Source organism: Stegodyphus dumicola, chromosome 1 (genome assembly GCF_044657685.1).
Source record: "Stegodyphus dumicola isolate Sdum_Otavi_A_Nest chromosome 1, ASM4465768v1".
NCBI lineage: Eukaryota > Metazoa > Arthropoda > Arachnida > Araneae > Eresidae > Stegodyphus > Stegodyphus dumicola.
Genome location: NC_140768.1, coordinates 238,525,342 through 238,543,007, shown reverse-complemented (window position 1 = coordinate 238,543,007; position 17,666 = coordinate 238,525,342). Strand labels below are relative to the sequence as shown.

Genomic DNA, 17,666 nt, shown 5'->3' with positions numbered 1-17,666 from the left:
GCGAAATTCAAATTGAGTTTTTCATGTCTCGAAAGCATGGCTTACAATATATACTAGATTTATACATAGCACTGTTCTAATACTGGCAGTCAAACTTTTAACGCCCCCCCCCACCGCATCGCGGCTGATAACTGTAATTCAAACTGCGTTAAAAGATTTTTTTTAAGACTTAAGTTGATCCCAAGAAAGAAAGGAAAAAACTGGAATTTAAAATACATCTACTTTAAGGTGATGGTAAAAATTTTATATGTTATAATTCAAAATTTTTTCGAAAAATTTATAAAAATTATTTAAAAATACAAATTTAAAAAAATAAATCATAAAAAATGGGTGAATTTTATTTGGAATGAACCTAAATTTCAAATTCTGCTAGAAGGAATCAAGTAAGTTTAATAAAAAAAAATAAATAAATATTAATAAATATATATCAAATTCAATTAACATTGAGGAGCTAAAATTTTGAGAGTTAATTTTTTAAAAACTACTTGTGCAACTTTTACAAAACTTGGCATAATTTGAGTCGTAGAATCGAAATATGGAAAAAAATTGGCATGTCATTTCAGAAAAAGTCTGATTTTCTGCCAAAATACCTATATTAGAACAATGCTATATATAAATCTAATACATATCCTATGTCGAGCTTTCGAGACATAAAAAACGCAAGTTGAATTTCGTGAATCGGAAAAGTAGAACAGGAGATATAGAACTGTTCTTTTTTTTTCTCGCAATGTACACAATAAGCTGACTTCAAAATTTTGCAACTAAACTATCATAACATTAAGCTATTTTATTTATGACACTGATAGTATAAAACAAAAATTGCTGCCATAATTTGTTACAGATTCCACATATAATAATTTTTAAATGACTGACTGTCTTAAAGAACAATTTACTTTTATAATAAAAAAAATATATACATAAAAAATTTTATGCACATCGCCCTTAGCAATAATATTCTTTCATGTTTCCAATCATTATTACTAACAGACAGCATTTTGTCGCTAACTGAAAAATACCACTTCTTTGAGTTGATAGTAAATCTACACTGAACCTGATGATTTCAAACATTAGCTTAATGTACAGATTTAGATGTCCTGGGAAAAGCGACACAAGATGCTTAATAATGGTGCTGATACATTTATGAAAATCGGCCATTGAAAAATTGAAATCTTCATAAGGGTGCCTGACATTCAAGTGCCCACACCTTTATGTAGATCAATGTCTAACTTGAAAAAAAGCAACTTTTATAAACTACCTTCTATAGTACCGGTGTCTCACTATATAAAGATGCCTAGAACTTTATGAAGGATTTTTTTTTTTTTTTTCCCCAAGTTAGAAAACTGATTTTCAAGAGTGTGTAAACTTTTGTGAAAGTTCTTGTCTTTTAAAACAGTGACCAACCTGCATGAACGTGCCAGCACCTTTACGACGAGGCACTGTTTTGAAACAAGACGGTTTCGATTACAATCCAGTATTCATTCTGTGCCAGTACGATCTTATTTTTATAATAATACTTTAGTTAAATTCTTATTCTCTTGATTATGAACGTTGCTAATTACAAGCCCTACCCATGCTCTGAAAATGTCAAATGCACACTGATTTCGATGGTATGTGGTGTCGCTGTACTGATAGCATACTCATGACGACTCTGTGCAAGTAAAAAAGTTCCATTTATCTTCTTATTCATCATTATATCATTAACAACTTTTTTTTATCTCGTCAACCGTATATTGGTAATTAGCATTAATGTATTCCGGTGTCGATAGTCCAGTACCGATTCTATGCAGAGCCAATTGTACAGGATGGTCATAAAAAAACTTCCCGATATCAAAACCTGTGAACTATTCTGATCACTATTCTAAATCACCAATGTAAACTATTCTGAAACATCTGGGACAGCCCCAACAATAATTATTTACAATTTGCTTATAATGAGAAGAGCTTCGAGGAGACCATGTGATCATATTTCGTACCATGGAAATGTTAATAATTCATAATCATTCAGAATTCTCTCGTCACAAGAAGACCTCTCAGTATTCTCAGTATTAATGAATTTTATTTATATTTTAATTTTAAAATTCCTAATTTACTGAGAAGTAATTAATCTGGACTCGTCGGGACTTCAGCGATTCTGGATTATCGATTTTTTCGGATTATAGATCATCAGTTTAAATCTGGTAAAATGGCATGCAGAAATTATAAAATTAAAAATATGAAACCGTAATTTAAGAAATAAAGAACAATTATGATCTAAAGGGTATCAAAATTTACAAAAAAAAAAAAAGAGCTTAATATTTTTTTGTTTACTTTATTAAACATTTCTTTCAATGTAAGTTGTTTAGTTGCTTTGTTTTTTATGTGATAATACATTCTCTTTAATTCTATAAACAGACATAATTTCTTGTTCAGTTACAAAGTTCCGCTGTTCAAGTCCTATAATTGCTGTGTCGAGAATACAGACTAATTTGTCAATCGAAATTTTTTCGTTTTCAATAACCTCTATCACTTTCTTCGCTATCGGAAGCGAATTATAATGACGAGGCATTTGATTTAAATCATATCAAAGACGGAGTACATTGAGATGAAATACTACATTTAGTAAGCAATTATAAGCCAAATAAAATAAAAACATCTGCCCTGAAGATAAGGATAGTGCTGACAGATCAACTTCCAATTCATTGCGCGCCACCGCGTTAAAGATAAACAAAGTTTAGATAAACAAATGTTAAAGTCTAGATAAAACAAATGATATGCCTTTATCCATTTTCTGCAGCAATTCCACTTTTTGTTTAATGGACTCTGAAACATACTTTCGCTTTTTAGATCCTTTATATATTAGTAAATATATATCGGAAATTCTATTTGACATAATCGAAAGTTTAAGCTTACTTTTATAAAATTGCTCTAACTGTCTGCAAAAAATAATAAGCCGGATCCAATTCGAAGATTAAGGAACAACGCAATCTGCAACATTAACTGAAATAGATAATTAGATAATTTATACCGTTCGTTATACATTAAACGCGCATTCGTAAACGTATTTTGCGCACATGCAAATTCGCAGCCGTAAAGGTCTTACGCACATGTTTCGTGACGCATAGCAGAAAGTTTGTACCTTTGAGGTCCGGATTATGGGTGTCCGAATTAACGACTTTTGACTGTAAATACTAGCTTAACAGACATTTTTCTGTGGACAATAAATTTCATTTTCTTGATCTAACAACAGTTGCTCATATGTTAAATATAGAAAGACTGTGGAGCTTCGCTAAGTGGTGGAATAAAAATCGAAGAAGCACGTTTCACTATCATCATGAATCTTACTTTGCAGAGTTAATATAGCAAAAATCTTTGAGACCTTGGAATGCTTCTTATGCCATATTAAAAGCAATTGAGGAAGCAGGGCAGTAACAAAGTGTAAATGATACATGAACTTGGCAATAATTCTGATGCCAGCTTGATGTTTAAAAAAAATGGAAGCTGCAATACTAAAGAAGTATCGTAACATTTTTAAAACTAAGGTTCTGTTTATATTTCAGTTCATTTCGTTGCCATATCAGTATGCTTTCATTTTGATGTTCTCCAGTTATGAATGTCTTTTAATTTCTTTTTAAAATATAGAAATGTGTCATTACTCTGTATTACATATGTTTTAGTTAATGTCATAAAACTCTACAATATGTAGCAAAGACTTGAAAACTTACTGATGTCTCCCCACAGGAAATTTCTAAATCTATAAATGTCTGAGCAGAAAGAAGCTGTGTTGAAGTAGATAAAGGTTTTTTTAACTGGTTGGTGAGGGCAGTATTTTAATAGCCAATGTTTGGTCTATTAAACACAAAATTTATCTATTTCTGTATAATTTTTGGCACTGTTCTTTTATCAGGACCTAATTCAGAAATGTAGATATGTTATGCATGTACATTGGCGTAGCTAGGGTGGGGCAAGGGGGGCAACTGTCCCCGGGTGCAGCATGTAAGAGGCGCCAAATTGATGCTACGAAATTTTTTAATGAAATGTTTTCCATTTTTGGCACACAGAAAGGGGTGCGAATTCTTCAGTTGCCCCGGGCGCTGGAAACTGTAGCTACGCCCCTGTGCATGTATATATGGTTGTATGTGTTCATATATGTGTACATGCATATATTTGTTAATCTGGTCACGATAAAAGAACAGTACCTAATATTTTACCAGTTGATTTTTTTGGGGGGGTACACTTCCACCGATAAGCCATAGGAATATATTGATGAAGCAACGCACCATGTCGCCAAAAAGCATTTACGTGGGAACCCATGATGTCATCAAAAAATATTTATTGTTCAACCCCGGCATATGTATAACATTCTCCCAGATGGTTTTTCAGTAACATGACTGCAGATTATGATCCCTCCAATGGGAATTTTAATGTTTTAGCCTAGTGGTGGACAGTATAGTGTAGTTTTGAATGTTTTCGGCAAAATCTCATATTTAGCCTTTTGCATGAATAGACTGTAATGTGGCTTGCTTTAAAGACATCATGCGCCTCTTTCTTCTTTCTGATTTTAGAATTTTAATACCAAGTTTGTAATATTCTCAGATGTTTCCTTACCTGAAAAGAGATAACTGTGTATATGGTGAGAACAAAAGCACAAAAACTTAGACGTATATGTGTGTTATATAGAAAAAGGAGAATACAGAAAAACAAGTGACAGTGGATAAATCTTGCAATACATATAATGTTTCTTTCTAATGATGCAAATGAATTATTACAGTTAAAGGCCTAATGACCTTAAAAATACCTTAAAATGTGTGATTTACCATAACTGTGAACACTGCATTCAAATTTAAAGTTTTTTTTTTTTTTTTTTTTTTTTTACTGTTATATAGAAAAACAAGTGGCAGTGGATGAATCGTTGCAATAGATATAATGTTTCTTTCCAATAATGCAAATGAGTTATTACAGTTAAGGCCTAATGACCTTACAGAGTATGGATGTCTAGGAATATGAAACGATCAATAACACATATTACAGATAATGAGTAATTTTCTCTATAGTTCAAAATTTTTTTAAAAATACCTTAAAATGTGTGATTTACCATAACTGTAAACACTGCATTCAAATTTAAAGTTAGGGTTTTTTTTTTTTTTTTTTTTTTTTTTTTTTTATGGCACAAGTACACAAGGGCTACATGCCTAAGGACAGGGATACCTTTGTGGAGAACTTCCTAAGGGAAACTAGCTCATATTCATGTTACACATGGAGAAAAATAACCATGCAGCTAGCTCATTTGAGTTTGTTCAAACCTGGGTTGAACTACCAATGTTCAGTGGTCATAACTTCCCAACGACTGGCGAGATCCATATTTAATGTGTATAACAATATTTTCCTGCGACTGAAATGGCTCACAAGAGGAAATTGGTAAAACTGAGGCGTGCTGTTAGTTCAACCCAGTTTTAAATCCCAGCAAATGGATTGACTGTTTGAGAGTTTTTGTGTGTTTTTTTTTTTTTTTTTTTTTTTTTTTCTATGTGTAACATGGAAGCGAGGCACTGTTCTTATAAAAAGTATTCCACAAAGGCATTCTTCCTCTCAGACAAATAGCTGTTCAGTCCTTTGTAATAATCTAAATAATGCAATGTTAATTTGTAAGTATAATTATGATCCAAACAGAACTATATTCAATAATTTAAAAACTTAAAATTGTAATTTTAGAAAAAAGAATAGCTTTCTTATAGACTGTACCAATTGCGTTAATAGCAAAGTACAGAACAATTTCTTTAAAACATGAGGTATCATATTTCCCTTCAGAGTTTATACTCTATTAACATTAATGTAATAGTAATATTAAATACAGCAAATGCTTAGCAGTACATAACAAATCTTTCCAAGTTTACTCTACATTATGAAGTATCAAACAGAAGTATTTAAAAAGAACTGCATGTGAATCCATCTGCCTTTTCTCAACCCATTGGTTTCATAATTTGTATGAAAATGATTCAGTTTTGAGCATCAGTTTGGCAGTATGCTAATCTGCAGTCACAGTATTACTCTCCTGCAATCAAATACAAACACACAGCTGCTATATCTTTTAATACACTCTTACTACTACTTTTACCTAACATCTGTTTAAATAAACACATTTACCAAATGGAATACCTGCCCTTTCTTTCATTTTACATTGATTCTAGAAGAATAGAGGCACCCTTTATTTATATATACTGCATTATTATGTTATTATCCTCATTTTTTATCTAAATACAAGAACTATATATATATATATATATCTTAATCTGCTATTAATTTATCTTTTACAGGTATGTGTGTCTATATATATTAGGCAATTAGGATTTATTAATGTATTTACTGTAATTTGATCTTTGATATATATATATATATATATATAATAGGAAGAAATATTGTAGTGAGCTTGCTAGAAAGTTACCAGGAGCTGTGGCTCCATGAAATAGTTCAATGCAGTATTTTTAAAATATTAACATAGAAGTAATTTTTAAAAATTATTAACATGGAAAAGTGAAAAAACAGCCTACACGCGAAATAAAACTGTTAAAATCAATGTTGGAAAATATGTGAATGCACAAATTAACTAATCTGATCGTTGTGATATGTGAAAAGTTAATACATATAAAAACAGATCAACGGAACAAGTTAAAACAAAATTTAAATAAAATAATTAAAACATAAAATGCAAAAATTATAAAAATTATAATTAAAACATAAATTGCAAAAATTACAAAAATTATTTACAAAAATTTTTGTAATTTACAAAAATTACAAAACTAATTATTTACTAATTTTTGTAAAAAACTAATTTTTGTAATTTTTGCAATTTATGTTTTAATTATAATTTTTATAATTTTTGCATTTTATGTTTTAATTATTTTATTTTAATTTTGTTTTAACTTGTTCCGTCGATTTGTTTTTATATGTATTAACTTTTCACATATCACAACGATCAGATTAGTTAATTTGTGCATTCACATATTTTCCAACATTGATTTTAACAGTTTTATTTCGCGTGTAGGCTGTTTTTTCACTTTTCCATGTTAATATTTTTTAAAAATTACTTCTATGTTAATATTTTAAAAATACTGCGTTGAACTATTTCATGGAGCCACAGCTCCTGGTAACTTTTTAGCAAGCTCACTATAATATTTCTTCCTATTATTTCATATTTTTGCAGCACTTTGCGCAAAACATTTTTAATACCAAATAGGTCTTATGTCACATTACTTGTTAGCTTTTCAATTTCTATTTCGAATATTTATATATAGTATATATGTATAATGTCCTACTATGGTGTACAGATTACATAAATTTCTATTATGGAAATATCCCGACAATTGATCAGCTGCTTTCATTATGGAGATGCAATTTCAATTTCCAACAGTAATTCACAGTGACAGATTCTTTTGAACTCATATATGAAATAATTTGAATACTAAACTGTTAAAGCTGTAAATGGATCAGTTAAATCATTGAAATTTGGAGCATGATCAAAATCAAATAGCACTGTAACAAAAGACAAATACCCAAAACGATATGCATTATGTGCGAAGACAATCTAAAAAATATAAGAATTTTTTTTTTTTTTTTTTTTTTTTACAAAATGAAAAAATTCTTCTAATTAATCAACCACCCCACAGCAGCAATTCTACTTCTCAAGCTGGATAGACAATAAGTGACCATGATCAGAATTACTGGCTGTTGCTTAGCAACAGTTTGAGACAGATGTTGATGATGTTTAAATATTATTGCAATAATGATAAAGTACCTAATATTCTGCTCTATATTACAAAATATATTCAGTCAACTAATTAATAATATCTTATTCTAAAACACATTTTTTTTTCACTCATAAAAACTATAAAATTTTCTAACAAATTAGCTTTACTTTTTATTAAAAAAAATTTATATAAGCACATAAATTAACTTTTGAAGTTCAAGAAAGTAAGGCTGTAATTCAGTATCAATGCAAAATAATGCAAATTTGCATATAAAAAAATTAAGACAAATATTTATAGTTATATACTAAGAAACGTAAGTTACTTTATTTTTTCTCATTTATGTATACTGTATTTTATGCGAGTACATATTATCCCTTTGCTCAACAAATAGACACATGTTAATTACAGATGCTGTACCATAAATTGGTACTTTTCCATTTTGCCGGCGCAAGCGATAAAGTCGCCAAAAATGGTACAACCGATGCCAAACGGAATATCCTTTCTGGTAACCTTTTACCCCTCATTTCCAAAACAAGTCGCAGTCATTTCTTATCAGATTGTTTCTCTCAGATAGTTCAATTTTTTGCCCTAAGGCCATTCGTGGTAATTAAGTCAATTAGGATGCAATCACACCGTTCACCCGAAGGCTAAAATATAGGAAAGGCAAAGTCAAGGGTTAAATTCATCCATTCTAATGAGAATGCACTAGCGAAGTAAAGCACTGCGGTTTTACATAATTTGAGTAAGTTATTGGAACGAATTGAAATAATTCTTGCGTTTAATAATTCTTCTTAATTAATAATTCTTGTGGTTGATCTTTACATTACGGTAACTGGTAGTTTGGCGACATTTTGGAGGCGATAAAGGTTACTACCTGGGACTTTGGTAATAATGGGAGCAGTACTGAGTTCCGATTACGCATTATTTTGTGTGGGGGAAATGAGAGATCATGGGATATGTCATGTGATATTAATGGACGAATTACGGTTCTTTAATCGGAAAAGGGGGGAAATTGGGAAAAAATCTGGAAATTTTGTATTTGGCTTTATTCTGTGTTGTGTGAAATAGTGTTTGTGAATTTTTGGATCCCATGGCCGTAAGTAAAGTGAATTCGAAATGGGTATTTAGTGGTATTGAAAAGGATAGTAAGAAATGTTTTTTAAGGTTGTGTGAGAGAGAAATAAACATGTTTTATTATGTTATTTATGTTACCTGGTATCTTGCTTTGAAAGATAAGTATGATTTTAAAGATTCTGAAAGAGAATGAAGAAAAGTGTATCCGCCACGTAATGAAGATTCTGAAGGAGATTAGGTAAGTTAGTATTTTTAATTATTTTTATGCATTGTTGGAAATGTAAGGTGGAAAGGAATTTGGTATTATTGGGAAAATTGTTATTAGCAATGATTTAGTTTAAAGTAATTAGGATTGTAAGGTAATTTTTATTAATTGAATGTATGTGCTCATGTATATTTTAAGTGGTGTTTTTGAATTTAATTATATTTTAATTAAATGATAGTTATTTTGTGAATTTTATACTTGTAGGAATTTGGTGTATGTTTAAGTTGAAATAAATGTGCATGGAAATAATTTAAATATTTGATAATAAATATTTGTAATGCTTCATGTATGAATTCTTTGGTGACGTGTATAATGTAATAGATGATTTAGAGGTAAAAGTTTTTGGATATTTTATTTATTTTATATGTGAAAATGTTCATATTTGTAAAGGGTAAATACTTTTTCGCGATCAGGTAATTTCATATATGTTCTTTTTACCGGGTTTAAAGATTGAGAAAATTGTCATGTATTTTCGTGAAATTTTTCGAATTTATGAGAAAAAAGCAGTGTACATGGATATAGTGAAGAGTGTGCGCAATGCCATTTTTGTGCAATTCTGGGATGTTTTTTTAAGTAAAAATAAGTCGGCGTGTACATGGTTTATGTGTATGTGTTATTTTGAAAAACGCGTAAGGTGTATGGTATTGTGCACTTTTTCCGAATTTTGCAGTGAATATTTGTCATTATTAAGCAGTTTTGTTTGATAAAATTTCTAGCATAAGTGTAATTCGGCTAGTAGATTGTTGGAAGAAGTGTTCAGTAGATAAGAAGAAAAGAAACATGTCTTTACTTCGTGAAGACAAAATGGCGGCGGGGAAAAAAAAATAGAGGGTTGCTGTAGGGGAGTTGGTCGCCAAATTTTTGCCAAAAAATCGCCAAGTTACCGTAATGTAAAGATCAACCATTCTTGTATTTCAAATAAAGATTTAACTTCAAATTATTGTAGATAATTACTGAGACAATTAGATTTTTGTAGCGTAGTTTACGTGAAATGAGATCACTTGGGGTCACGTGATATGAAACGGCAAATCAGAATGTTGTACCATGAAAGCATAGTAAGTTCTTAAATTAATATCTTTTTACAAAATTTTAAACAATATTAAAATGCTTATGCCTCCAAAATAAAAATTTCTTAGAATTAACACTTGTGAACATCTTTTTATGTGCACAATGTGTGTTGTCACCAATAAAGTCTGCTTGGCAAGATTTGCGCCGGTGAAACGGAAAAGTACCCATAAATTTAATACAATATTTTAACCAAAAAATTTAACATTACATTCTTTTACAAATGTTATAAAATGATGCTTAGTGAATCTTCTTAACTACAACAATGAATGAGCCTAAAAAATGAGCAACAGGGTAAATAAAACAATTGCACACAGATTTTTTTACACAAAGTCCAGTTCTATCAGTGGAATAGGATAACTATACGACTCTGAATAATTATTATAAATCCAATGCTTGCTGAATATTAATTTTAAATAAAAAGATAACACTTTGATAGAAATGAGTCTCCTTTTTCAAGTGACATATTCTTGTTTAATAGAAGTATAATCCTAAGAAGAATAGGAACAGCTTTAGTATTGGTCCTTCTGGCGATTTTTTGATTTGGCGACAAACTTCGGTCGCCAATGTATACCGGCTTTCAAGATCGGAAAAAAATGGCGGATTGTCAACAAAATCCGATCTAGACTAAATACTAACTGTACTAGACTAACTGTACATCTAAACATTATAAGAGAATAAAAGTATATCTTAATAAGAATATATCTAAACTTTATAATAATAACATTTAAAGACATGAATAATTTATAATAACATTTAAAGAAATCAGTACCTAAGTGCTTGCCATGTAGTCAAATTTTTATATATAAATTGTACTCTTACTTTTATTATAGAGTTTTTATTACAAAAAATTCAGATTTCTGTTAGATAAAATGTTTAAGTAACGTAGAAAATTGGCATAAAATTTAAAATAAAAAGTCGACTGTTATGTCAACATACTATTAATAAAAGTAATAATACTCAGTGAAGGTTATTCATACACAGCTACTATTAGGTTGTAAGATTTACAAAATTTGAGAACTGTAAATTATAAGCAATATATTCCATAATCTAAGCAACATTATATTTCTTATAGTCAGTCAAATTATAAAAATGTTATAAAAGCAATAATTTTGGTCCTGATTTGAACCTATGAATTCATGCAATTACACATGCCTATAGTTCTAATACGAGGCAAAAAAGTATTTTTAGACCATGGTAATTTTCATCTCCTTAGCAAAGGAAACACAAAGAGTTTACCTTAAGCTACTCAAAATGTGTTTTTTTTTTTTTTTTTTTTTTTTCCTTGGGGAATGGAGTTTATAATAATATGCAGAGTTGACATATGAAAAAATGTCAAGACTCATGTGATGTAATATTAAAAGCATCAGTTTTAACTATCAAATTTTAGCTTTTTTGAAAATATTTTAAATGTTGTGCTTTCCTAACACAAACGTAACTTTAAGAAAAACATGCAATTTATCCCTCCTGCCATCCGATACTTACCAAATTCAATAAAGTTACGTGGACAGAAATGGCGGCATGTTTTTGAGCTCAGTATTTAGGGTTACCAAGGTTATCATAATTTTACGCTTATTGCTCGAAAATGTCGCCAAACAAATTTCTCGCCAAAAAGGACTAATACTAAAGCTGTGCCGAAGAGGATCTTACAAAGTACACTCATTTCTATTTGAAATTAATGCCAAACACAGCCTGATTTTTATCCATCATTAAAATTGACACATATCTCCTGCATCTAGTTCTATGAGTGTTTCCAAACTTCTCTCCATGTATAACTTAAGTATGACATAAAAGCATTTTTCCCGAACAATTAATTCACATGCATATGTGTATGTACACAGGAATTATTCACTATTATATGAAACAATGAACATGTTTATTATTATCAGCAATTGGACTAAATAAGAAAATTTAGTTACTCTATATTTTAGGGTGCCCCTTGGATTATCACCAAGTTGTTATGATAACCCGAGTATTTGAATGTTATGGAAACTCTATTATGGCATGATTGGTTGTGTGATTGTGGTGAATTCAACCAATGGGAAAATATTTGTAAGGGCTTATTTCTGTGTTGGATGTTAGCTAGGAAGTATATTGCTTCTTTTGGAGCTGTACACCATAATATGGCTATATATGATGAGATTAATCTGAAGTTTCTGTACGATTTCGAATGAAGGGAGGGGACCATTAATTGACTCGTGTGTAAATATTTACTTAGTAGTCATTATAAATGTCCTGTTTGTACGAAGGAAATGCATATGGCTAACCGTTCAGATGGCTTTGTTGCTAGAAAAGTTCATGCAAGAAATGCCAATGATAGTCCAGCACTACGGATGATATTTTTTACTCTTATTTTTGTGAATTTATGTGATGATGACAATATGCATATTCCAGTTCAGATAATTTAAAAAAGTTTTTGAATGCTGTTACGAAATTTTGTAGACTGAATACACAGAAATTTCTAAATATCGCAAGTCAATATTTCCTTTTTGTAATGCGTACATGCAATAACACGCATTTCCTTTTTTATGTTATTTCATTGTGTGATTTAAAATAACTGAATTTAAAATGCAATAAAACTGAAACTGAATTTAAAATGCAGTTTATTAAGCTTCGATTGGATACAAATTTTGTTCAATTTTGGTGAGTAACTTTGTTTTAACACTATATGATGTCACCATTCTCCTGATCTCTTTTTTAAGTGAAAATAGATTGATGTGTACATGGTCAAAGTCAAAGGAGTGTGCAATGCCGAGTTTGTGCAATTCTCTGTTTTTTTTTTTTTTTTTTTAAGTGAAAATAAATCAATGTTTACATGGACACAGAGTTTGTGCAATTCTTTGACTTGTTATTTGGTTTTGTGCAGCAGCCATCTTAAAATTGTGCCTTGCTGGCCGATCCCCCAAAATCGCCAATGAGCACCTTGAAATATATTTTTACCAAATTTACTTAGTATTAAATATTATAACACATTCTATCATCATAAGAGATAGAATAATTTATCTTTTACATATACATCTTTTACACACACATATATCTTTTACACACACACACACACACATATATATATATATCAAAGATCGAATTACAGTAAATACATTAATAAATCCTAATTGCCTAATATGCAAGATGTGTTACGTTCTTAGTACACAAATTAGACACAAGAAATTAAAAATATGATTTATAATTTTTCTTTCGCCCATAACTACTAATCTGAAATTTTAGAAATCAATGTTACATCAGAAAAGTAAAATGTGATTATTTTGATATTTGATAGACTTTCAGGAAATCAAAAGAACAAAAACAAGAAACACAAAGCAAACAATTTTCAATCATTCATCATTATTAATTACTTTTACCAAATAACTGAATAATAGAAAATTATTGTGTGCTTACCAGCCCATTTGCCAAGTTTCTTCCAATTTATAGTAGCTCCAAATAAATCAGCTAAGACACATGTATAGACACCGCGCCACAGTGAACGCAAGAATTTAAAAAAAAGCCAACAAATTAAAAGAAAACCTATGTACCATACAACACATTTAGATTCTTCAACATTCGCGCTACACTTTTCGGTGTCTGAAATCATATTTCTTTTACGTACAGTAACAAAAGGTTAAAGGAGGACACTTCACGCTTTCAGCAGTTCGTGTCAAGCGCGTGTTTGGGGAAATTGTGATAGGTTCATGAACCGCAGTTGATCAATAGCCGAAGGCGATAAGAAATCTGCAGACGTTTTGTTTAATATGATTGGCTAGACAAAAATTTTCTTTAATAATTTTATAAAGGTTTGTTGAAAATTGTGATTATGATATAATTTCGAAATTTAAAGGCCTATTGAATACTTTCAAAAGATCTACTTTTATATCATGTCAGTTCATTTACTTGTTAGATGAATTTAAAAGGAATTGCCACTCTGTGGTTGCGATGTTGCCATGCTCAGCTGTTTATCGCTCGTTTGGCCTTTGGTTTCATTGTCTTGCGTTTTTCCAAATTTAAATAAGCATTAATTTAACAACAACAAAAAATTAGTAAGAGTACATTTAAGACAGTAAATTTTTATACTGAATGCAAGTAAAATCTCTGAGGAAATTTTGTTTCTAACTCGATATCATGTTTTCAGTTTTGCAAATATAAAATTTAATAAATCGCTTTTTATTGTTTTAATAATACTATTTCAAATTTTGAATTTCTATTAACAAAAATAGCAACTTGTTTTAAACATTCCCGATCAACAGCACACTGTTTTAATTTTATAAACAGCCATTATAAATTAAATGTAAAATCTTATAATCAGATGTTTTGATATTAAGCTTATTTTCTAACAATGATTTCAAATTGTTTTGTTTCTCAATCCTATAGTCAGTGTATAGTTAAAAAAGTATCCAAATGAGAAATACTTAGGTTTAATCCTAGTATCTGGTGCACACGAGTTTTGGCGACTTTATGATGAGCAGTAAAAACGCGACATATACGATGATTAGTAAACAGGTCATTCAAAGAATATATATGGTTATACATAGTATATACTATATATATAGTGTATATACATAGTATATACTATATATATATAATGTATACATAGTGTATAGTATATATATAGACGTTCTTTGGATCATTTTTGGTGTTGGCGATAATTTTCAAAATAGCGCCAAGGCTGCACCCTATACTAGGATTTTACCAAATACTTATTTTACCATTATTCAAAATGAAGTATTTTTAAAAGTGGTTTAACAGTAAAAGAAACCCATTTCTCCATTATTCTTGAAGTTTTGCATGAATCAAATGTAATATTGCAGAGAGATTTAGTGAATACATATGTTTCTACCATATTAAAATTAATTTGGTTCTCTTCTGTTACCAGGACAGGATTCAGAAATGTACGTACGTATGTATGTATGGACGTGTCCATGTATGCAGCTATATATGTACATATGTTTTATGTATGCACACACACATACATGAACATATCCATTCATACATACAAGGGCACATACTTAAATTTCTGAATCAAGTCCTGATAACAGAAGAGTTTCATACATTTAAAAGAAATAAAAAAGTCAGGAAATATGGTATGTGTAACACAATCACATGGTACTTCTGGTTATGATTATATAGTATATGATATGCACATGGTACTAATTGGTGCCTTAACATATTGTACCAATTCAACTAATTTATCTTTTAAATGTAAAAGTATTATTTTGAGGAATATAACAGAACGTAGATTTCATATTTAGTATACAAGTCTAGCAGTTGCTTTTAACAAACATTAACACATAGATACATATAATTTTCCCTTAAAATTTACTTTTTTTTTTTTTTTTTTTTTTTTTTAAGAATGAACAAAAAGCTGTTTAGAATCCAGACTTTTAATCTGGTTAAGGCTAAATTAAGAATTACTGAGTTTTCTGCCCTTTCTTGATTTTTTTCTGGTAAGACACAAATGCTCTCTGAATTTAAGTGGATACATTGGATTTAACATAAAATGTGTTAGTACAATCAAGCATATTTTGAGTTTCCTGTATTATATACCCCTACTCCTATTGTCATAACTGTTGTAATCTGTCTGAGATGAACATATTTTTATTGAAGTAAAATATAAAAAAAATATGGAAATTTCCTAGCATTTCTTTATGTTAAATTCCACACTAATATTAGGTTTTACTACATACTACCATTTAATATGAAAAATGATTTTCATCTAGATCGAAATATTTTTCCAATTTTCATTCTTGGAAATTCTGATAATTTCGAATCCTTACATTTAACATTCTTACTTTTAGTAGTTTTGTATAATTTTTGCTAAATGAATTTTAAATTTGGTGAAGTAAAGACAGTTGGCATTTTCATTGTGATGATATTTGCATATTATCGCAACCACATCGACGCAGCTTGCTGAATTGTATGGAAGAAAGAAAATAATTACTTTTAATGTGAAAAATTATGTATTAGATATACAACTACATATAAACAATATCACAAGAACTAGCAAGTCTGCCCTAGGAACAGAATTTTAAAAATTTTAAATCCTGTTCTACAGGACATCCCAGCTGGCTATTTGTAACAAACAAGAGGAAGCTGGTTTCTCCTTGAAAAAAAATCCAAATCAAATGCCATGAAACAACACATTCATGTTGAGAAGATATAACAGACTGTTAAAACAGCCATAGTTTTGAATATCTCATAAGCAAAATGAAACAATGAAGAAAGCAGTATGATTTAAGTATTGCTGAAATATCTATAGCAGGCTGGAAGAAGAATTGTACTGAAATGAAAACGCAGGTATTGTAGAGATCTTTGATAGCAACCAACAGAAAAACTTAAAAACAAAAAAAAAAAAAAAAAAAAAAGGACACATTCTGCATGGGCATTTTTCTCTTCTCTATCTAATTATAATGGTTAAAAAAAGGACACAGATGCTCATGTTTGTACTTAATATAGGAAGATACATTGTTACTATAATTCCAGATATTATTGCCTAATCTTTTAATTATAAATGGCATTCTCTTTACCCATATAAATAGCAAATAGACAGCATGACTTGACACAAAATTTCAAACAGAACAGACACACACACACACACACAAAAAAAAAAAAAAAAAAAAAAAAAACTAGGGAAGGTTTACAACAGTCAATTAATATGTGAAATTAAAAAATTCTGAAACTTTGTAAAAGAAAAAAAAATCAGCACTTAATAAAATATGCGGTATAGATTTCACGAAATAGTGGTAAACTTATTAAAAAAGTAACTCTTTACAGGGAGAGAAAAGATTAAAAATTAGGATCGGTTATTTCATAAAAAAATTAGAAAAATTCGAAACAAGACACACACAGCAGAAAAAATGTAAAGTCAATAAAATAACAATTAAACAAATTACACAATCGCAACAATACAGATAGTAAAGAAACAAAACTAAATATTTCACAAAAAGGAAAAATTCGAATGATGCAACAAATTTTCAGATGGTAACTTGAATTTAACCTAAACATATAACGGAAAATTAATACAACGAAATCAATAAATAACCATTAAATTAAAAATCAATTAATCAAACGGCTACAACAGAGAAACGATTAAAATTGAACAAAAATTTAAAGAATATAAACCAATATCTCATTAAAGCAATGAACAATTTCAATCAAGGAAATAACAATGCAACAGATAATCAGACAGACAGACAGACAAAGTAGACAGATGTCTTTTGTTGCACCCGCTAAAGTCTTTTTGCACCGATGGGCGAAAAATCAAGCATAGGTGCGAAAGAAAGGTATATAGAAAGGGGGGCAATTTCGTATTTCAGAGGAGAGTAAAAAGGAACTTCGTATATTTTATACGAGTTCGAAAGGCCAGGAAGAAAAGACGGGACAAAATAAAGTAAAAAATAAATGGCCCAAAAGTAATGGAGAGTGAAAAAAAAAATTATTTATAATTAAAAAAAAAAGGGCCTATAGAAAGAAAAGGAAAGGAAATAAGAGAATTTTGTTAAAAAAAAAAAAAAAAAAATTGTGTTCATGAGTGTAGTCAAAGTTGTTATCAT

The 17,666-nt window shown here is 29.7% G+C and overlaps 1 protein-coding gene across 1 annotated transcript in view; it reads right to left on the bottom strand.

The window, feature by feature from the left end:
* The window catches only part of LOC118195476 (very-long-chain 3-oxoacyl-CoA reductase-B-like), a 128,877-nt gene extending 114,960 nt beyond the window's left edge, over positions 1 to 13,917 (bottom strand). The window contains exon 1 of the mRNA XM_085826682.1: positions 13,522 to 13,917. Within this exon, the coding sequence (XP_085682808.1) occupies positions 13,522 to 13,714 (193 nt within the window). The 5' untranslated portion in view covers positions 13,715 to 13,917. The remainder of the gene's footprint in view (positions 1 to 13,521) is intronic.
* Between the last annotated feature and the right edge of the window lie 3,749 nt (positions 13,918 to 17,666).